General features: G+C 41.2%; 1 protein-coding gene across 2 annotated transcripts in view; it reads left to right on the top strand.

Moving 5' to 3' along the window:
- The first annotated feature begins 1,197 nt into the window (after nt 1–1,197).
- LOC143988546 (guanylate cyclase soluble subunit beta-2-like) overlaps nt 1,198–23,357 on the top strand; it is a 140,080-nt gene continuing 117,920 nt past the window's right edge. Inside the window, exons 1-2 of one of the 2 annotated variants that reach the window (XM_077488209.1) lie at nt 1,198–2,141; nt 5,457–5,530. In XM_077488209.1, coding sequence (XP_077344335.1) covers nt 2,139–2,141; nt 5,457–5,530 — 77 coding nt within the window. In that variant the 5' untranslated portion in view covers nt 1,198–2,138. The remainder of the gene's footprint in view (nt 2,142–5,456; nt 5,531–23,357) is intronic. The other variant, XM_077488208.1, reaches the window with a different exon arrangement.

Below are 23,357 nucleotides of genomic sequence, written 5' to 3'. Positions count from 1 at the left end.
TTGCACCATGGGAGGTGTATCTTTTTCCTGGTCTCGTACATGGGAGGTGTGCCTTTTTCCTGGTCTTGTACATGGGAGGTGTGCTTTTTTATCTGATCTTATACATGGGAGGTGTGCCTTTTTCCTGATCTTATACATGGGAGGTGTGCATTTTTCCTGCTCTTGTACATGGAAGGTGTGCCTTTTTCCCAATCTTGTACATGGGAGGTGTGCCTTTTTCCTGATCTTATACAGAGGGGTGTGCTTTTTTCCTGATCTTATACATGGGAGGTGTCCTTTTTTCCTGATCTTGTACATGGGAGGTGTGCTTTTTTTTCCTGATCTTATACATGGCAGGTGTGCTTTTTTCCCTGATTTTATACATGGGAGGTGTGCTTTTTTCCTGATTTCATACATGGGAGGTGTGCTTTTTTCCTTATTTTGTACATGGGAGGTGTGCTTTTTCCTGATCTTATACACAGGAGGTGTGCTTTTTCCTGATCTTATACACGGGAGGTGTGCTTTTTCCTGATCTTATACATGGGGGGTGTGCTTTTTCCCTGATCTTATATATGGGAGGTGTGCTCTTTCCTGATCTTATTCATGGGAGGTGTGCTTTTTTCCTGATCTTATACATGGGGGGTGGGCTTTTTCCTGATCTCATACATGGGAGGTGTGCTCTTTTTCTAATCTTATACATGGGAGGTGGGCTTTTTTCCTGATCTTATACATGGGAGGTGGGCTTTTTTTCCTGATCTTATACAGGGGAGGTGTGCTCTTTTTCTAATCTTATACATGGGAGGTGGGCTTTTTACCTGATCTTATACATGGGAGGTGGGCTTTTTCCTGATCTTATACATGGGAGGTGGGCTTTTTTCCTGATCTTATACAAGCACATCTATGAAAACCATGCTTAGCTGGAAAGGTCACATAGAAGAACCTGTATTAGTGTGAATTCTGTAGATCCTTTACCTAAATGAATGCCAACATGCTATTGCTGCCTAGAAAAGCCAATATGAAGACAGATTGCTCTAGCTGACATATCAGTTATTTGTCCTGTTATGACAATAGTTACTAAATTGAGTTATTTGCAATAACATGATCAATTCTAATTAAACATGTTAGTAGGAAATGTGAGAGCAATACAGTGTTACTGGTCATAAGATGGGCTCAGTGGGTCACATCTATTGCCCTAAAACTGGAAATCCTGGCAGGACCTTGCTAAGAGTCGCACATAACCCAAATGTGTCTCAGTCCCTCAATGTCATGCATGGTGTAGGAAATTGTTAGAAACAGCAGGAGCACGGATTATGTTTTTTTTGTCTTTGCACGTTGTATTCCATCTGATAACTAGTAATCACTTGGCATATCTATACAAGCCTGCACGGCTCTATCACAATTACTACTGCGCCTTGGCTGCCGGCGCTCCTAGAAATAAATGATTATTAGTGCCCGTGATTACAATTGCCAGTGAAAGGAGACTGGGAGAATACATTATTATCCGTGTGTCAAAGCTCTCCAGCAGACTGTGACTTGCATAAATGGCTTGGAATTGAATGAGGAGCAGAACCGTGAAGGGGATCAGGAGGTGTCTGCAGACACATGCACAACGACTCAGGATGGACTCAGCACCATGAGCCATGGACAGCAGCCCCGGCAATCAGGACAAGCACAGGCAAGCAGGCAAGCACTGCCACCGACTCACTGCATTGCCTCCCCACCAAGGCTCATCGCTTTTGGAAGGTCACACCAAAATCCCATCTCCACCATTAGGAGCCCCCCAACTCTCTATAACCTAGTGGATCTCATTACCATATGACCTCTGGGATGTTATCTGATTGTGGAACTTTCATCTGGAAGGCAAAGAATTGCATTTGACAACACTCTTTTTTTTTTTTTTTTTGCTTCATATCAGAGGAATCCAAATCGTGCATGCTTGGCAGAACCTATTCTCACCCGGATTATGACAACAAAGCATCATCAGCCTTGCTAGTGTGTCGGAGTGTCTCCTGTATACTTTCAATGGAAATGTTATTCTGTGTAGCTCATGATAACTTTATGGCAAGAAGACTCCAAAGATTTTTTTAACTGGAGGGATCAGTCATTTGGAATTTTCAGGATTGTCACTGGGCAATAGCAAAAGAAATAACACCCTCAAAATGGTAAGTTAATGTGTCTTTTTGTTCAAATGAATGTCTTTATGAAATATCAACAGGCATAATGCACACAGTTATAGGCACTTTGCTGTAGCAGATTTATTAGGGAAACATGGTGACATATATTACATTGGAGCTCTTTTAATGAGTTAATATTAGGGTCAGAATACTCAGCAATGATATTTTGGATTTGGATGGCTGGTGATAAGTGGGATCAGCTCCCTTTGACTCTGATGTTGACATCTTGGTAGCAGCATTTCCATTCCATGTACTCTCTACATCTTTTACTGAGGGGGCTAATTCTCCATAATAAAGCTACATTTTATTTTATAATAAGGAGACTGCAGAAAGACAAGGAGGATGGGATATCACATTCCTTAGGAGCTGCTATGGGCAGATGTAGGTGCTAGAGCAGCCAAGAGAGCTGATCCAGCCTATCATTGTTTATTTTTGACAAAAAAAAAAGACAGTTTTGGTGCTACTCAAGCTTAGATGTCAAGACCAAATCAGCAGTATTGGAATGTCCTAGTCAACTTGACAATAACCCTTTGACTACATTATCCATATGACAGCAGTCAGGCAAGTAGGATTGTGCACAAGTGCACATTTCTACAGCTTTACTACAGTGTTAATTTACTTTCTCACAACATGGGGCATTGGTAAGGACTTAAAAAGGTGTATTGTGGTCAGGAAGTCTTTAACCAAGCAGGGTAATTATGCAGTGCAGGATATCATTTGCTATGTTCTTAGAAATCATATTGTACTTGTAGGTCCATTTGTCCATATGTGTGTCTTTTCAATAAAGAAATACAATTTCTTGGATGTCATCCTGAATGCCAACCATACCATTCCTTACTCTGATACCTGCTGGTAATGTACAGTTGAATTAAAGTAAAATTAATCGTATCTTAAAGCACCTTTGAATGATACATCTGCACAACTATATGACTAGAAAACAACTATGAGGTAAAGATTCTCAACGCAATGGGGGTCATTTACTAAAGGAAAATCCACTTTACACTGCAAGTGCACTTGGAAGTAAAGTCACTATAAATCTGAGGGGGACATGCAAAGAAAATAAAAAAACACCATTTTAGCTTGCACATGATTGGATGATAAAATCAGCAGAGCTTCCCCTCTTGTCAGATCTACCCCTTAGATTCAGAGCAAGTGCACTTGTAGTGCAAAGTGGATTTGCCTTTCGTAAATAACCCCCAATATGTTTTTATTGAAGGCTAAGTAACCTCAGATCGTTTACTTCTATGCAACATAGAGAAAAATTATTTTAGGATCATAAAATATATGATGGCATACCTCTGCACAATAATACACTGCTTGAAACTTTTATTCAAGTGGTTAGAAGGTATTGTACTAGAGAAGACACACACATTCCTAACTTACAGTATATGTGCTTTGCACCTCTGTGCATGTACAGGCCTGGGTAACATCAACTTTGTCAAACTTAAAAGTTATGCACATTCCCAGCTTTCATGGCCTGAAACAATATTTTAAGATTTCCCATTGGGAACAATGGATACCCCAGGAATCAGTACAGACAACAAATACACTTTTTCTCCCATATGGTTTAAAGATGATTATATTTGGGTCAAAATACAAAGAGAGGCACTAGATCTCCTATTATTGGTATCTGATGTAGTGATTAAGGTACCTTGCTTTGGTTAGGCTGCTTGCACATACCAGACAAAAACGCAAAGAAGAGAGGGCTTCAAAATTATGTTTTATTAAATGATTAGTAGAAAGAAACCAACGTGCTTTGGGGACTCAGATATTTCCCCTTCATCAGGGCTTGTGTTATGTATAATATCCAAATGTGACTGGACTTGATTGAGAAGTAGCAATAGTTACTGTATATGGTATGTAACAAATTCCTGCTACTGGTATCCGGTGCAGTGTAGGTCTGTGAAAACTAAAGGAGCACCATTATTTAATGAAAATATTGTACAAAACCTGTTGGCTTTCCACTGATCACTTAAGAAAACATCATTTTGGACTCTCAGACTTTTTGTTGTGGTGGTTCTTCTGTTTTCCTGTATATATGGGTCACGACTGAGAATAAATGTAATCTGTGTGCAGTGTGAACAGTTATTGAATTGGTTAGAATTTTCTATCTGATGTTCATTAGCAGAGATGAACAGACACAACCCTGAGCTCCACAATGCGTCATCAAAGAATATAATAGGCATATTCCCCAACAGGTTTCATCCACATCAATGACTGTCTGTGAACCAAATCCTTCTGTGAATGGCCAGTCGAATTATATCAGACTTTAATAAAAGCTACAGTATAATTTTAAGCTTAAACCTTGTGCACATCTAAACACAGCTAAATGTGAGTACTTTAGGTGTGTATTTTATGCAGGATCTTCTGCTATCTCTGGTAGCAAGAACCTGCACTCTGTGCAAATATACACATATGCCTGTGTGAATGTGCCCTTAGAAAGTGGAAAGATGTACAGGAATCAGCAACAATTTGCGGAAAGAGATATTACATCTGCAGACACTGGACTGTACTAAGTCATGGGCAATGATGCCTCTCAGTGACTGCCTGAAAGACAGAGTTGAAACCTTTAAGGAGCAGGCCTTGGTGTACTGTTGTACAAGCAGTATGTGAGTGCATGTACATGGGAACCTAAACCGACTTTAGGATCTCTACTCCACCATTCGTTGTGTTCCATGAGGGTGCAGGTCAGGCTAGGAGTCTGCTTTGATGCCATGTAATCCGCAGAACATGTAGAGAAAAATCACAGCCAATGTATACCGTACAAGCCTAGCATATAATAAGTGATAGCAGCCTCATTCAGGCCATGGCCCTGACATGTTTCACCCTACCTATGGGGCTTTGTTGTGGAGGTAAACTGTACATCCATGGCTAGCCTTGGTGGGTGGGGCGAAACATGTCAGGGGAGCCTGGATGGAGTTAGGCTGAGGCTGCTATCACCTATTACATGTTGGGCTTTTATGGTGTGCGGTGGGTGAAATTTTTCTCTACTTGGTCTGCTGTATGTACATGGGAATGGAAGCGCAAATCATAAACAGCTCACTGGTGCACATTTGTATCTATGTTTAGAGAAGTGAAGGCCTTTAGGTTCAGTACAGTCAATGGAGTTGTTTCCAATTAGGATTACACTTGGTGAAAGATTGGTGTGTAAACAGCTTTCACCCCAAATTGTGTCTTACCTTTGAAAAGTTTCAGGAAAAGCAGTGGTTAATGCACATGAATTATTATACAGCAGATTTCATGATGTAGGTAACATCCATGTCTATTTTTGCCAATCTAAATGTTCTATGTATTTTCTTCCAGTATGGATTCATTAACACCTGTTTGAAGTCATTGGTGATTGAGAAATATGGTGAAGAGACGTGGGACTTATTAAGGTGATTGTGTGTGAACAATGTACTGTACACTGCACATTACATGACCATAACTGACTGAATGCAAAGAGTAACCCATAGCAAACAATCTCCTTACACTAATCAGACTGCAGGAAACTGGAATTTGATTGGTTGGTATATGATATTAACTAAATGCACAATCCTACAGTCATTGCTCATTGTATTGCCTTTTTAAATAAGCCTATAATAACAAGCTTATAAATTACATGAATTAATCGCCAGGTTAAACTTTTTTTAGTTTTATATAGCGTGGGGAAAGGTTCACATGTATGTGAGGTTTTTATTGCTGTCTGTGTCTCCATTAGGAATATTTCCCATCACTTCTGTCCTGGTGACTGTCAGAGCATTGCAGTAACCCCAGCGTCCTCTTTTCCTTCTGGCGTGCATTATCTATATATTTTTATGGATGATCCACTACAGACCTAGCTAGTCGGTCACCTGCTTCTCTGGATTCGTATGTAGAATATACTTCAGAGACGTAAAATGTGAGGTTCAGCTCATTGCTTTTCTTTCCCTGTGCAAGTCTATAAGTTGAATCTGACCTAACTGACTGTCACAGTCTATATAAAGGAAAATAAAAGTGGAATTTCAGGATAACCCTAACTAATGTTAAAACTGTCCTCTTCCCCCTCCTAACACCTTTGCTTACTAACCTGAGAAAGAAAGATACATATACTTACCTACTTTCAGGCCATTGGGTCTGGTCATGTGAGCCAGCTCCCCTGTGTCAGCCAGCACTGCTGCAGGGGAGGAGAGGAGCTCCAAAATGGATGGGCAATCAAAGCATTTTGGTGATGTCACACTCATAGGCATTTGCCATCTGTTGTCAGAGTACTCTCTCTCCCCTGCAGTTGGAGCTGGCTGACACAGGGGAGATCTTTCTTATACAGGTTAGTAAGCATAGGTGTTAGATGGGGGAGAGGACAGTTTTAGAAGTGGTTAGGGTTATCTTAAATAAACAGTCCCTGAACTAGACTGTTACTTATGTGCAGGGCTTTTTTTCAGCGGGAACGCGGGGGGACGCAGTTCTGGCACCTTCACCACTGACAGCAAGTGGTGCTGGAGTGTGCTGCAGGGTTTATTGATACTCACTGCTAGGGGATCTATTCTAGCTGGAGGGTTTCTATTTTTGCATGTGGGTCTATTGTTCTGAGGAAGTCTATTGTTGCTGGTGGAACACCTACTGTTGCTGGGGGTGGGTCTTATATTACTGGGGAGTCAGTTGTTGCTGGGAGAGATCAAATGTCGAGGGAGGGGTCTATTGTTGCTGGCTGCGGGAGAATCTATTGATGCTGGCTGTGGGGAGATCTGCTGTTGCTGCTGGGAGTCTATTGTTGCTGGGGGGGATTTTTTGTGGTGGGGTGGTCTATTGTTGCTGGTGGGGGCTCTATTGTTACTGGCTGCAGGGGTTCTACTTTACTGCTTGCCTTGTTATAATTACCAAATTCCTTATGGATTACTTAGCACCACAAATTGATACTTGGTTCTGTATTGTCTAAAAGGGCAGTACTGGGAGGTGGGTAGGGGATGGAACCAAAGAGGGGTGCTCTGAGGTGGGTAGGGGTGAAGAAAAGAGGTGGCTCAGAAAGGGGGAGTTCCTGCACCTATTCTCTGAGAAAAAAAGCCCTGCTTCTATGTAACACTACAATTCTAATTCTATCTAGCTATTAGATTTAATGGTACTGTTTACACTTCAATGTTAGCATTGCCGTACAGAAAAGCTATAGTGAATAGAGTCGTCTATGTAAAAATGACTTGAAGGTGACCTTGCAAGAATGCATTCCACCCTGATGACCACACAGTGAACACCACAAATGCCTTTGCACCTTTGTACTCTCATGTGGTTTAGAATATTTTCAAAAGCACATATACATTAAAGTGTAAGTTTAGTCAAAAAATGAAGTGCTGCTATGTAAAACATTAAAAAATAAGTGCCTATACTTTTTCAAATCCAGTAATACACTGTTTCACCCTGCTTTGCACGTGCTCAGTTGCTTTCCATTTTTAAGCACTGCTGAGTTTGTAGAGGCTATTCTGTTAACAGCCTTTAAGCAGAATTAAACCCTCCTATCCTTTGCAGCCAAGGTAGCTGTTTATCTTTGATCTGCAACTGCCATGGTGCTGCCCATGTGATCAGTTAGAACACCAGCTATTTAGTGGTTTGACAGTTTGGTTGATGACTGAAGCAAATGTAACAGTTAGCAATCCTCGCATTCCAGGAATGTAATTTTTTTTAAAACTTAAATTGATGGATTTAATTCCACTTTATGATTTACTGCTGTTCAGGAGCTCTGGGCTTCAGCAAAATGGCAGCCTCCAGCAATAAGAAACAGGAGCAATGTTGCAGGCAATTTACAGAGCACACTATTTTTGGTAACATAATTACTAATATGGAATGTATGTTCCCTGCTAAAAAACATTATTTTTTTTTATCAAGTTGTTATTGGTAAAGTTCCACTTTAAACCGCATCACAAAGGTCTTGGCCATTCACATACCAGTCCTTGCATTAGTGTGAATAGGGCCCAAACCAATGTCTGCGCAAAATGTTCAAGTTTTCATCATGTCAATTATATCAAAAGCATACCAACAGTGTATTCTGGAAACCATATCTATGAACAGTCTGTGAAGTTTCAAATCAGCCCCTATATGTGTCAGCATATAAATCTAGTGCAGTGCTATCAGCTATAGGACAAAAACAAATAAACTGCACACAAGAAAAATACTTACACAGCTAGAATTATTTTATAATGATTATCTTGCTATTCTCAGACAAAAAGGTAAAAAACGAATTATTATGATTACCACATGCTAACAAAAAAATGCCTTCCTCTTTTATGCAAAAAAGGCCTCATAAATGATCCAACAAATGTGCACATACCGTATATCACATTTTCACTGAGGCTCAACTTTGCATTGTTCAAATAGAACAATTCCTCCTAGTATCTTTGTTATATATATCAGATATGCTTCCTCCACACATGGGTGAATAAGGTATACAATGCTGCAGATGTTTTAGTAAAGCTGATCACAAAGGTCTTTGGAAAAATATTGTACCATAAATATTGGACCAGATCAGTTCTGGAATATTGTACCATAAATATACCAGTGCTGTATATTTGGCTAATTGTGGACATCTTGTAGGTCATTATGAGGAGTGACTTGTCACAATGGGGTTGATTTACTAAAACTGGACAGTGCAAAATCTAGTGCAGCTGGGCATGATAGCCAATTGGCTTCTAAAAATCAGTTTGTTCAAGTAAGCCTTGAGGAATAAGCTGGAAGCTGATTGGTTTTCATGCAGAGCTGCACCATATTTTGCACTCTCCAGTTTTAGTAAATCAACCTCAATGTGACTCCATTGTTTTAACTGATACATAAATACTTTAGAATTCCACTAGGGACATCTTTTGGAATATAAATACAATCCTCACCTTCCTTGTGATCACTTTGTTTAAATACATTCATTGATTTTTTATTTTTTTTATTTTAGTTTTTTATTTTTTTTATTTGTTTCCACTTTTTAGTCTTTTTGTAGTCATAATAAAATGTTGTTATATGTTTTAAACTATGTGTCCAAGAATAGAGAGATCATTATTATAGGATATGTTAAGCAGGATAATTAATAATTCTTCTGTACATATCTATGCAGCAAATAAATGACTCATGATCAGTGAGCTGTGAAATGATTGCATTGATGTGGAAATATAACTCATTAATAGATGAATATTGAGCATTTGTACATATTATGTGGGTTTTATTGTCCAAGCAGAGTGTGTATAGCAGCAGCAGACAGAAGATTCTATGCCAGAATTTTGTAACCAATTAAACGTATTCCCAAAGTAGCCATGCACAAAAAAACAGGTTTTACTTCAATACTATTTAGAAACATAAATATTGTAACATATAACAGTTATTTAAAAATGTGTGGAAATTGTTACATAGTTACAGGCGAGGTTGAAAAAAGGCACAAGTCCATCAAGTCCAACCTATGTGTGTGATTATATGTCAGTATTACATTGTATATCCCTGTATGTTGTGGTCGTTCAGGTGCTTATCTAATAGTTTTTTGAAATTATCGATGCTCCCCGCTGAAACCACCGCCTGTGAAAGAGAATTCCACATCCTTGCCGCTCTTACAGTATAAAACCATCTACGCAGTTTAAGGTTAAAGCTCTTTTCTTCAAATTTTAGTGAATGGTGTTTTATTAAATTTAGTGAGTGTCTTATTAAATTACCTTTCGCAGAAAAGTTAGCGGTATTTGTACATTGTAATCATATCCCCTCTCAAGCGTCTTTTCTCCAGAGATAATAAGTTCAGTGCTCGCAACCTTTCCTCATAACTAATATCTTCCAGACCCTTTATTAGTTTTGTTGCCCTTCTCTGGACTCTCACCAGTTCTAGCACATCCTTCCTGAGGACTGGTGCCCAGAACTGGACAGCATACTCTAGGTGCGGCCGGACCAGAGTCTTGTAGAGTGGTAAAATGTTTGCTTTATCTCTGGAGTTAATCCCCTTTTTAATGCATGCCAATATTCTGTTTGATTTGCTTGCAGCAGCTTGGCATTGCATGCCATTGCTGAGCCTGTCATCTACTAGGACCCCCAGGTCCTTTTCCATCCTTGATTCCCCCAGAGGTTCTCCCCCTAGTGAGTAGATTGCATTCATATTCTTGCCACCCAAATGCATTATTTTACATTTTTCTACATTAAACCTCATTTGCCGTGTAGTTGCCCACCCCATTAATTTGTGCAGCTCTTCTTGCAAGGTTTCCACATCCTGTGGAGAAGTTATTGCCCTGCTTAGCTTAGTATTGTCCGTAAATACAGAGATTGAGATGTTTATCCCATCCTCCATGTCGTTTATGAATAACTGTAATAAGATTGGTCCTAGGACAGAACCCTGGAGGACCCCACTTTCCACCCCGGGCCATTCCGAGTACTCACCCCTGTAGCCAGTTTTTCAATCCATGTACTCACCCTATGGTCCATGCCAATGGACCTTACTTTGTATCCAGATACACCACGTCTACGGGCCTTCCTTTATCTAGATGGCAACTCACCTCCTCATAGAAGGTTAATAGATTGGTTTGGCAAGAGGGATTATTCATGAATCCATGCTGATTACTGCTAATGATGCCATTGTCATTACTAAAATCTTGTATATCATCCCCTCCAAGAGCTTGCATACAATTGATGTTAGACTAACTGGTCTGTAATTTCCAGGGATGTATCTTGGCCCTTTTTTAAATATTGGTGCTACATTGGATTTTCTCTAATCAGCTGGAACTGAAATTAGGAACAATGGTCTGGCAATTACTTGACTGAGCTCCTTAAGAGCCTTCGGATGCAAGCCATCTGGTCCCAGTGACTTATTAATGTTAAGTTTTTCAAGTCTAATTTTAATTCTGTCTTCTGTTAGCCATGAGGGTGCTTCCTGTGACGTGTCATGAGGATAAACACTGCAGTTTTGTAATACTGTTCTCCAGTTTGTGTATCTGTTTCACATTAGAGTTTAATACAGGCATGTGAGCTCTGCTCTTACTTATCTAATCTGTGACCTGTACAAACTGTGAATGTTTGTGGGTGTGGTGCTTACAGAGTGGTACACCCTTAACCCTGTAAATGATGCTGTATATTTATAAAAGGTTTGCATAGCAATTCAACCAGTGAAAGTGCATGTACATTTATTGTATGTGAATGGGACAAAAAATAAAATATTATTAGGCTATTTCCTTTGCTGGTTAAATGATTCATTGGTTTACTCTTTTACTGCCACTGCTTTAAGTCTTCACTGCAGCCGCCAGAAGTGTGTGTACACTCCAAAAGTAGAGATGGGCTCAGGCGTGTTCAGGATCCTAGTCGTAACCCACCTGCCCGATCCTGCCAGGAAGCCGCCACTGCACACCGCTAATCACAGGCAGTGAGACATTTCCCCATCTGTTCAGTTGCAGACCCAGGAAATGTCTCACTGCCTGTGATTAGCGGTGTGCAGTTCCGGTTTCCTGGTGGGATCGGGCCGGTGGGTTCAGACTAGGATCCTGAACACGCCTGAGCCCATCTCTATCCACAAGCCAACTGTATACCCAATTGTTTTCTGTGACCCCTGGAGAGGATCTTGGCTCCATTAGCTTCAATGGAAGGCAGGTGATATTAAAAAGAACCTTTCACAAAAATAATATATGACATAGGAGATTTTTGTCCCCCATGTGATATAAATAAAGTTTTAGTGAAAGTAAAAAAATAAAGTTACACCCATGCAGCTAAAAGCCCTCCCAAAAATGTTTAACCTCTTCCCCCACATCCGGCACATTTAAACATAAATGCAACCATCAGGGATGCCTACTGATGAAAATGTTGCTTTTGATACAAACATTACATATTGCTACGCACAATGATCTGTGTGAGTTTTTAAAAACTCACCTATGAAAAATATACTGAAGTTTGATAGCATTTTATGGGAGTTTATAAATTTAAGGTCATCTCTCCTTCCTGGCAAACTCTCACGAGATTGAGAGAGAGAGCTGTGCATGATGTCATAAGCCTAGGCCAGTGATGGCGAACCTTGGCACCCCAGATGTTTTGGAACTACATTTCTCATGATGCTCCACTACACTGCAGAGTGCATGAGCATCATGGGAAATGTAGTTCCAAAACATCTGGAGTGCCAAGGTTCGCCATCACTGGCCTAGGCTAATGACCAGACAAGAAACAGGAAGTGGGTTGTAAAAGGTACTTACTGGCAGAAAAAAAATATTTTACTATCCAAAGTTGAAACAACAAGGGCAGAAGATTTTATAGATGGAAAGATGAAAAAATTACTTAAGGACTAAAATGATTTTGTGCAAAAAAAACTGCACTTGGCCACTAAAAGTATTATAGGAATTATGATACTTAGAGCCCTTTCACACGGTGGGCGTCACAGGTAAAGCGGTGCCTCAGAAGGTGTTCACAAACGAAACGTACGTAAGGCGTTACCACGTACTGACGTCACTTCCGGGTACAATAGTGGCTGTGGGTGTTTGTGGAGCGCAGCTGAAACGCGTGCTGTTAGTGTTACTCCACAACCCTAGAAGCCACCTATACTTGTCCTGTAGATGTAGATCGGGTTTTTGAGGACTTTTTAACTTTATTTGTGGAAAACCTGCTTTTTACCAGTTTTTTCATGGATATTTTATGATTTTTGTTAGTGCTTTTGTTAGCGCTTTTTATATAATATATAATTTTTATAATAAATATTTTTTTCCAAAAACCTTTTACTACACTATGGGAGCCCTTATTTTTTCTTGTATGCATACCCTTGGCTGCATTGGAGAGTGGTGAGAGCAAGGAGTTAGATACTACTACAGCTGGGAGATCTGCCCCCTGAGCACATCAGGTGTATCCAGGATCCGGGAGTGAGATATAGTCTGGGTACCAACCCTCCTTACATGCATAATACCCCTGTAGGGGTTACTGCAGCTAGTGAATGGGGAACCACAAGGGGGAGCACTGAAAGTCACCTGGTTAATATTTTCCTGTGTTCACTGCAATAGGAAGTCACTGAGCACTTTAGAATCACTAAAGACTTTGGTTTTGGTTTTGATAGCATTGCATGGTTTTGAACGTTATAATCTGGACTTGGTTCATTTATATATCTCACATTTACATATATTTTATAATTTATCTATTCATTTTTCATGCATTATTTTTTATGCGATCTATTGGTGTTACTTCTGGTACTGTATGAATATCACTGCTTATTATCACATTGTTAATATTTGTCATGTCACACGGTACACTTATGACACATGTACATTGTAGCAACTAAGGAGTTTAGCACTCTGTAAGGCGACTTAGAAATTTCTTTGTCGCTTTTCAGACTTTTTGTCTATCACATTTATTTGGTTTAGCCACATCACTATTTACTATATTTAATTGATAGGACTGTCCTTTCTTACTATATAGGGAGCGCTGGATTACTCTTTTTTATATATATTTTTTACATGTAGGTAGTGGTAAAAGGAACTGCCTGAAAACATATACATTTTTGCCTGGAGTAGGTTTTTAAATTGGAATTTTTAGTAGACAGCTAAATACAAACCTGAAATACATAACTCCACAATTTCCTGATTTAACGTTAGGTCATGTTTACATGGTGTGTATGAATCCATACCCATTAAGAGCTGTGCACCCGCACAGATGCCGCCTTGGGAGCAGAGGCTGTGTCCATGCAGTCACTGTGTCCCAATTGACATCAATAGGACTGACCTTCTTCCCGGAATTCATGCTGTTCCGTGTGCTTAGTTCAGAAAATTGCGTAATGCTCGCCGACTGCCCTGCTGATACATATTGCTCACTGACTGCTCTGCCGGTACATACCGCTCACTGACTGACCTACTGCTACATACCACTCACTGACTGCCCTGCCACTACGTACTGCTCACTGACTGCCCTTCTACATACTTCTCACTGAGTGCCCTGCTGCTATATACTGATCATTGACTGCCCTGCCATTTCATATTGCTTACTGACTGCCCTGCTGCAACATACTGTTCACTGACTGCCGTGCTCCTACATACTGGCCTACCCTATGTCTATGTACTGCTCACTGACTGCTCTGGCACTACATACCGCTCACTGACTGCCCTGCTGCTACATATAGCTCATTGACTGCCCTGCCGCTATATATCGCTCACTGACTGCCCTGCTGCTTTATACCACTCACCGACTGTCCTGCCACTGCATAATTGCCAACATTCTGAAAAAATTAATAGTGACACTATTTTTATATGTAGGCAGTGTCTTATTTTAATTAAGGGCAGTGTATTCATTTGTAGGTGTGGCTTAGCAGAGAGAAAAATATGGCACACAAAAAGTGGGCATGGTTTAAACCTAATATTGGGCATGGCTTATAGGAGTGTGGTTAGAGTCTGAGATGGAGGATGGATGGAGGGAAAAGGAACAGAGGGATAGGGGGAGAAAGAAAGGGAAAAAGAGAGGGAGAGAAAGAGAAAGGGAGAAAGAGGAAGAGACAGAAAGGGAGACAGAGAGGGGGAGAGAGAAAGAAAGAATAGGATAGGGAGGAAATGAGAGAGAAGGAAAGAAGGAAAGAAAGAGGGATGGAGGGACAGCAGGCCCAGATCCTACACCACAATAACAATATGTGTATTCAAGAAAGTTTAAAAATCAGCAGGTAAACATACTCCAAACACCACCCCCCAGGCAGATCCCATCAAACAAATACAAGAGATGGTCAGAGACTGCAGAGGTGATACAAGAGACGGTCAGAGAGTGTGTGGACACTATACAAGAGATGGTCAGACAGTGAGCGGACATGATACAAGAGACAATCAGAGAGTGTGTGGACATGCTACAGGAGGTGGTCAGAGAGTGGGATAATGTGATACAAGAGATGGTCAGAGAGTGTGCGGACATGATACAAGAGATGGTCAGAGAGTGTGAGGAGATGATACAAGAGACAGTCAGAGAGTGTGGGGAGATAATACAGGAGATGGACAGAGACTGCAGATGTGATACAAGAAATGGTAAGAGAGTGTGAGGACAGGATACAAGAGATGGTCAGAGACTGCAGATGTGGTACGATAGATGGTCAGCGTGTGTGGACAGGATACAAGAGATGGTCAGATGCTGCAGATGTGATGCAAGAGATGGTCAGAGAGTGTGAGGACAGGATACTAGAGATGATCAGAGACTGCAGGCAGGATACAAGAGATGGTCAGAGAGTGCAAACATAATACAGAAGATCAGAGACAGCAGACATGATACAGAAGGTGAGAGACTGCTGTTTCTGTCTTACTAACAGTCCATTTGCCAAGCACAGTTAGTAAGACAATAAATGGTTAATAAGTCTGTGAAGATCCAAGCCTGACTGGCCTAAATCCTGAAAGACAATATAAAAACAAATAATGCAGAGCACATAGGACTCTGGTACTAAGAGCTTTCCAGAAACAGCTGCAAATCATCAGAAACACTGTGTCACACTCACATGTAATGCTGGTTGCAGCATCTTCCAGAAGTCTAATCATCATTATTAGTGTGCTCACCAGTCATGTGTGCAGTGTAAACAAATAAAGAGAAAATCAAGGGGAATCATTTCCTAACCAGTGTGAGCACTGGCTGATCTGCATACAGGACAGGAGAGCTGCTGCTGCTTATCCCACGTACACACGGTCGGAGATTTTGCCCACCAAATCCGTCGGATTTTGCCCGTCGGATTTAGTCCGACGGATTGTGTCCGAAACTGTTGCATACACACAGTCAGGCCAAGTTGGCGAAAAATCTGATCTTTCAGAACGTGATGACGTAATTTCGTTATGATGGGACTACATTGAGGCTAGTAGCCAATAGCTTTGATGTAGGAATTTGATCTGAGCATGCGTGGCACTTGGTCCGATGAAAATGCTCTACACATGATCGTATTAGGTCCGTCCGGCCCAGTTGGTCGGGAAATATTTCCAACATGTTGGAAAATTGAGTCGGACGGAGATTCGGACGGAATCAGTCTGATGGATACCACACACAGTCGGATTATCTGACGACACGGTCCGATAAGACTCATTCCGACAGATTCTCCGACCGTGTGTACAAGGGCTTAGACTTCTGCAGCTGGCATTATTTGTGTGTGAAACAGTGGGGGTTATTTACAAAAGGCAAATCCACTTTGCACTACAAGTGCAAGCTACAAGTGCAAGTGCACTTGAAATTGCACTGAAAGTGCACATGGGAGTGCAGTCGCTGTAAATCTGAGGGGTAGATCTGAAATGAGGGGAAGCTCTGCTGATTTTATTATCCAACCATGTGCAAGCTAAAATGCTGTTTTTTATTTTCTATGCATGTTCCCCTTGGATCTACAGTGACTGCGTTTTCAAGTGCACTTTCAGTGCAATTTCAAGTGCACTTTGCACTTGTAGTGCAAAGTGGATTTAACTTAAGCAAATAACACCCAGTGTTAGCGATCATCTTCATCTGTTTCTGCGGAGTCCTGTTTTTGCACTCCATGATGAGATGTAAATGGTGTCATACCTTCTACTAGAAGCAGGTCCAAGTGTCTCTCCCTCCCCCCACCCGCTTGGCTCCAGCCACCGGCATCTTCTCTTCAGTAAAATTTGGCAGGCTGTGGAAGGAGTGGGCAGATTTTCTACAGAGGCAGCAGGAGGTGGAGTAACTCATCAGCAGCTTCACCCTCCCACCTAATTCAGCAATACTATTGGTTGCTACGCTGCTCATCTAGGTACCTGTGTTTGTAAACCCATCCAGCAGCACAGCACACGGAGCACCTGCTTGAATGCAGTTTAGCATCGGGGACAGTTGGCAACTATGCTAATTTAGCGAGGGGGCACACCCCCTAGCAACGCCACTGCCACTGTGACGACAGAGCAGTGCAACTGTTTTTAAGGGGGAACAGACACTCCAGCCCAGTCAGCCCCTGCCCGGGAAAAAAATGATTTTTCGGGATTCTTGCCAGGACAGCCTCAGCCCGGGACATGGGGCTGAGATCTGTGAATATCCCAGCAAAATTGGGACTGTTGGCAACCAGCAAGTATGCCAGTATATACTGCTCGCTTACTGTCCTGACGCTATATACCGCGCAGTGACTGCCCTGCTGCTGCATACATCTCACTGATTGCACTACCCACTACATATTACTCACCGACTGCCCCGCCATTTCTTACTGCATTGCATTGTATACTTCTCATGGCATTATTCTATATACTGTTCTGCACTGACATTATATTCATGCCAAAGGGGGATGTGGGGTCCCTGTCAGGTACACTGATTGGGTCCCCATGATTTCTAAAGGCAGCCCTGAATGTGGACTTCACAAGTGGTATAGATTCATACACCAGTGTGAATTAGGCCTTGCATCTTTCTGCTACGTTATCCAACTTGTTTTTTTGGGGCATATGGGAATACCTGTGGGAACCTCAATAGGAACACCTTGTAAATATGCACATTTGTACACCTGAAGAACTCCTCTCCCCCTATAGAACTGCTCTCTTTACCTTGCCCAGCCCTGAAAACAAATGCCTACAGCTTGATACATGTGAAAAAAAAAATGCTTGTAGTTTACCTGTAATATGCCTGTAATACACCTATAATATGCCTGGAAAAAAAAACACTTCAAAATCACCAGAAATCTGCTGTGCTTACACACTGCTCAGTAGTGAATGCTAGCTTAGAGGTAACACAGGAAGCTGTAAAGCTGCTTCAGGAAAATAGAGTGTGTGGTAGTGGGAAGCCCTGCAATGTGCATGAATAGGCAAAAGTGACACAGAGTTCACACAAATACAGCGTGTGGGATATTGATTCTCTGGGTTTTATAATTACTGGTTTGGGTTACGGAATTCGAAGACTTCAAAGAGCTTTAGGAGGAAAGAAGTCACCAACCCAGTGTGCAGGTATTACTGGGGACCTACAGGCTGTGTGTGCAGGTGCACATAGCCTTTATAATCATAGGCTTGGGCATAGTTCAGAACTCCAGTCAGGAAATAGGTGGGCTCAGGAGTCAGAAGGTTTACTATAGGAGCTATATCTCTGGCTTTGCCATGCAGGGATCTAACCTTATCCATCTGGGCCTGAACTTTGTCACTAGTATCCCCGATCCAGGTACAACTATCTTTACCTATGAATTCACAGAAACCCCCCTTGGATGCCAACAGATAAACATGGGCTATCTTTTAATAGGAGGGTCTGGATCTGCCATTGTTCCTGTGGGATCTTCCTTGCAGCTTCAACAGTTTCATTGAACATCCCACCCACAATGGATGAGAAATTGTTCAATCGTTTCTTAAGCTCAATCCCCCACCCTGTACAAGCAGGAAACCATGCCCAGACCTGGTGGAGGCTGGTGAACAATTCCCTTCTAGCTGTCCTTGCCATTCTTATCTTCTCTCGTGCCATCAGATCCTCACGATTGGCCGGAACATAAGATGCTGGGATGAGTTTCACCAGGACGCATGAACCTCTTGCATTAGGGGGAATTACCTTATAAGCTGTAGACCCACATAAGTACTAAGACCCACAAACTAAAATCAAAGCACACTTATGGGCTACCTAGTTGTACCGATACCCAAACTGGCAAGAACCAGAGCTATTGTTAAAGCTATGACTAATTTTACCGTTTAGAAATGTATCGTTAAGTTCTATTGACACATGTCTGTTTTGAGTTTTTACTAGTTTGTCCAAACTCCTCATACTAATACGAACATCGTATATAGCATGTACCAATGTCATCACTGGGGTAATAAAGCTTGGTGGAGATTCAGAGTAGACCCAGCAATTGATCCTGTTCGCTTTCTTAGCTAGTTGGAGAATACACTAAGCTAAAAATATAAATAAACAAAGATACTCCTCATCCTTTGGTGTAGTTGAGCAGCTTCTTGCAGTGGCTGGCGTGGATCCAGTTGTCTTGTCCATTAAGCTTCTTTACAATGACCCAGTCACCTGGTTAGAAAGAATGTAAACCGGTTATTGTGTCAGGATTCAGGAGGGACTCATGAACCCTGTGGCGGAACCTTTGCGTGGCTTACCATCTGGGGTGTAATACCTGGAACCATTAACAAAAAGGTTCTTAGCATCTAGCATGGGAGCCTCCTTCACCAAACTGCTGGTTACTGATTCAAATTCCATCAAAGAAAGACAGTTGTGGAATCCTACTAGGTCACAAACTTGGTTAGAATTAGAGAGTTCTGTGTTATTCGTTTGAAAACTGTCATTCTCACCATTATCCCCCCCCCCCCCCCCCCAATTTCTTCCTTATTACAAACTGGAGGAAGAGACACAGACTTTAGAATGGTGCAGAAAAAAACTATGAAACAATGAAACAGCCTATTATACCTTTACCTTCTTTTAGATGTGTATTTATGCATGTGTACAGTTATCTACATACACCTGCTTTCTATGTACATATACTTTCAGAAACTCACTGGACCTGAAAAAGATACTTATAAACAAGAGCTATTACTCTATCCTTCATCTTTAACTTGCAAAGAATGGTAAACAATACAACATCCGTGTACATTGGTAAATTGTCACTGATATTCCTCAAAACCGACAACAATGAAACCCTCTGTAACTCTTATGCCCTGTACACACAGTCGGACATTCCGACCACAAAATCCGTCGGATTTTTTCAGACGGATTTTGGCCGAAAATTGTGTTGCATACACACGGTCGGACAAAGTTGTCAGAAAATCCGATTGTTCGGAATGAGGTTAGTAGCCAATAGCTTTGGTCTTGTAATTTAATCTGAGCATGCGTGGCACTTTGTCTGTTAGAATTCTCTACAAATGATTGGAAAAAGTCTGATCCGATTTTGTTGCCGTAAAATTTGAGATCCAGCTCTCAGACTTTTTCCGTCGGATTTTCAGATGGAAAAAGTCTGATAGAGCCACACACGATCGGATTTTCCGACAACATAATCCGATCTGACCTTTTCCGTCTTAATTTCCAACAGTGTGTACAGGGCATTTGTTTCACGTTCCTACAAAAATACAACAGCCGCAACGTGTAAGCCCTTGTACACACGATCGGAATTTCCGGACGGAAAATGTCAGATCGGACCGTGTTGTCGGATAATCCGACTGTGTGTGGGCTCCATCGCACTGTTTCCGTCGGAATATCCAACAGACAAAGTTTTAGAGCTGGGCTATAAAACTTTCCGACAACATGATCCGATTGGACTTTGTCCGATTGTGTGTAGAGAATTCTGATCAGACAAAGTGGCACGCATGCTCAGATCAAATTCCTAGACCAAAGCTATTGGCTACTAGCCTGAACGTAGTCCCGTTGTAACGAAATAACATTATCACGTTACGTACGATCGGATTTTCTGACAACTTTGTCTGACCGTGTGCACACAAGTCTCAGACAAAATCCGTCGGACAAAATCTGATGGATTTTGTTGTCGGAATGTCCAATGTGTACAAGGGCTAAGAGAGCCGCCGTGGTGGGTTATAACATATTGCTACATACAAACAATGATAAGACTAAAACATGAGACAAACATTTAGATACAAATGTTAGGGAGATATTTCATAGTTTCAGAAACAAAAATAAAAACAAAACAACCAAATGCTGCCTTCACTCTTTTAACAATAGAAAAAAATTACAATGTGAAAAACACAAGAGCAGTTTCAAACCTTGCATGGACCAGCCACACAAAGTTCAAAAACAGGTAAGAGATTTTTAACCACACAAGCGTGTACTACACATCCAACCCACTCATAATTACAGATTTTTGAAGCCACATCTGAGCTACTTCCAAGGTATTTTTATTCTGCGGTCTCGTACCTCCAGACATCAAAAGTACCTTCCAAAAGAATACACCTTACTGTACCCTCTGACCATATATGCCATTCTTTAAGGGGTCCCATGTCTGGAGCCCCAAACCCAGACATCATTTGCGGTGCAGCTGTCTGACTGGCGTGGAGCCTAATTTATTTCCTCCAACGCATGGAGGGCACATTACCCCTGACGATTCAAATTGCATCCAGGGCACCCTCGCACTAGTTTTCTGAATAGTTCTGACTAGGGCCCAATTTTACCGTACTGGCACCGGGCATTTCTGATTATTATTCACGGCCTCCCGGTATGCTAGAATCTACTCCTCACGTTATGCTAATATAATCACGCACTGTAATTCCGACTATTATATATGGCCCGACCGTTTTCACGATAAACAGCCCTCTAAAAGTGTTCGTCAGACAACTACAAAGCACCATGAAATCCTCCACTATTCAAAACAATATTATGGCTTCTATCTGTACCTAGATGTTACAACAATAAGTAGCTCAGATGTGGCTTCAAAAATCAACAATAACGTGGATGCCTCCCGTTTACTCTCTACCCAAAATTGTATTACAGTATAAAACTTTGCAAAACAACTGGAATTAAATTTAAAAACCAAAGTGATTTCCATCGTCCTTCCAAACACAAGTCCCTTTGTCCACATGCTTGTTTCAAAAGACCCCAAGCCCCTACCACCAATTTCCTGTTGATACATCACATCCTGCAAAAAACTTCCTGTTCTCTGATCAGCTCTAAAAACCTATTCAACTTGTTTTGACAGGAAGGAGGAGGGGAAGCCTGGCTTCCCTGAACTTCATATTATGCCTATTTCACAAAAAAAATAGCTATGGCTTCCCCCTCTGGACTTTATAACATCATATAGGAAACTTCAGCACCTCTAAAAAAAAAATCTTTTGTCCAGGAAAGAGTGAAATAAACCCCCCATATTGCAAATAGGAGGAAATTGCTCTCGACTCTTGTTTGCCCTGGGCAGTCACAAGTTTTGAGATCAAAATACCACACAACAATGCAGCCAAAGCCAAAAAAATGAAACTCCTGCAAAAAGATGACTCAACCTCACTAAATGCTGAAACCTGGCCCAAAAAGCAGAGCAATTACACCCAGAACCAAAACTCAGCAGAAATGAAATGGCAGTTGCAACAATCGAAAATCAGACCACGACAATATGTTGGATGAAATCCAGACTACAACAAAATGACCGCCGAAAGTTGGACCACGACAACATGGTGGACGAAATGTGGACTACAATGAAATGCCCATCGACAATCGAACAACGACAACATGGTGGATGAACTTCGGACTACAACAAAATGGCTGACAACAATTGGACCATGACAACATGGTGGATTAAATCCAGACTACAACAAAATGGCTGACATTAACAAATGAAAAAACAGTCACATCACACCAAAACCAACACAAACCAAGATTTCTTCACTAGAAAACCCAAATTTCTCCCCACAAAAACTGACTACACTATTCAGAAACCAAATGAACACTTAACCATAGACAAACACTTTAAGCTACATCAATTAGGGCCCATAGGAGGACTAAAACACAGGCTATCCAACTAAACAACATGTTCAAAAACGTCAAAGTTACATAAAACACTAAATAACACGGCTCAAACATATACTCCTGTTCCCAAATACAAACAATCCTCATCTCTGAAAGTGGAAGGTCAAGAGATACACAGGGCCAAGACAATGCTGGTTGCATGCTTGATCTTTTCATCTCAAAACAAAAGAACTCCCCCATGCTATCATTGATGCTATTGCCCAGAAACCTGTAAAACATGTCCCAGCAATGCATGGTCGCCTTTACACCCTCAGCCACATGGCCATTTGAATATGCAGGAGTCATTTTTTAAAGGACTTCAAAACCATCTGTGTCTTGAGTCAGTTAAACAATCACAACTCATGCAATCTACTTGCACAATTCATACAATTCTATTTCTCATGTACATCACAAACTTATTACACAACATACAGTTACTTACACAAACATTTTAGGTTGTATTAATTGGGTCGTAGAGAGGAGGTAAGTATCCCAAACAATAGAACTATCTACAATGACAAACATACAATTAAAATCCCGCCAGTATAAAAGATGAAAAATGTGTTCTTTGGCAAAGCAGAACCTACCTAACACAGCGGAGAGAGAAAACTAACCCATTTGACTCAGGACAACAAAGTATTTCAAATGTTTTGATGCCCTGGACTGGGATCTGCTCTCCCCCCTCCTCTTCCCATGTGTAGGAGGTTCTGTTTGCTCCACAAAAGGCATGCCATCTGACGTGGAACTTTTTTCTATACGCTACATGTAATCCATGTCTCCTGCGCTAATAAAGCACCCTTTAAGCCTTTTGGTATAATGTGTCTGTGTACACCCGTATCTTCCCAAGTAACACAAACATAATCACCGTCCTCACATCCTTAGCTCAGCCAGACTTGTTTCTGGAGAGCCTATGTTTTGTTTCTTTAGAGTAATTAACAACAG

The sequence above is a fragment of the Lithobates pipiens genome, unplaced genomic scaffold, assembly GCF_037356315.1.
Source record: "Lithobates pipiens isolate NorthernLeopardFrog02 unplaced genomic scaffold, aLitPip1_a1.2 Scaffold_18, whole genome shotgun sequence".
NCBI lineage: Eukaryota > Metazoa > Chordata > Amphibia > Anura > Ranidae > Lithobates > Lithobates pipiens.
This window is presented reverse-complemented; position numbering and strand designations above follow the sequence as displayed.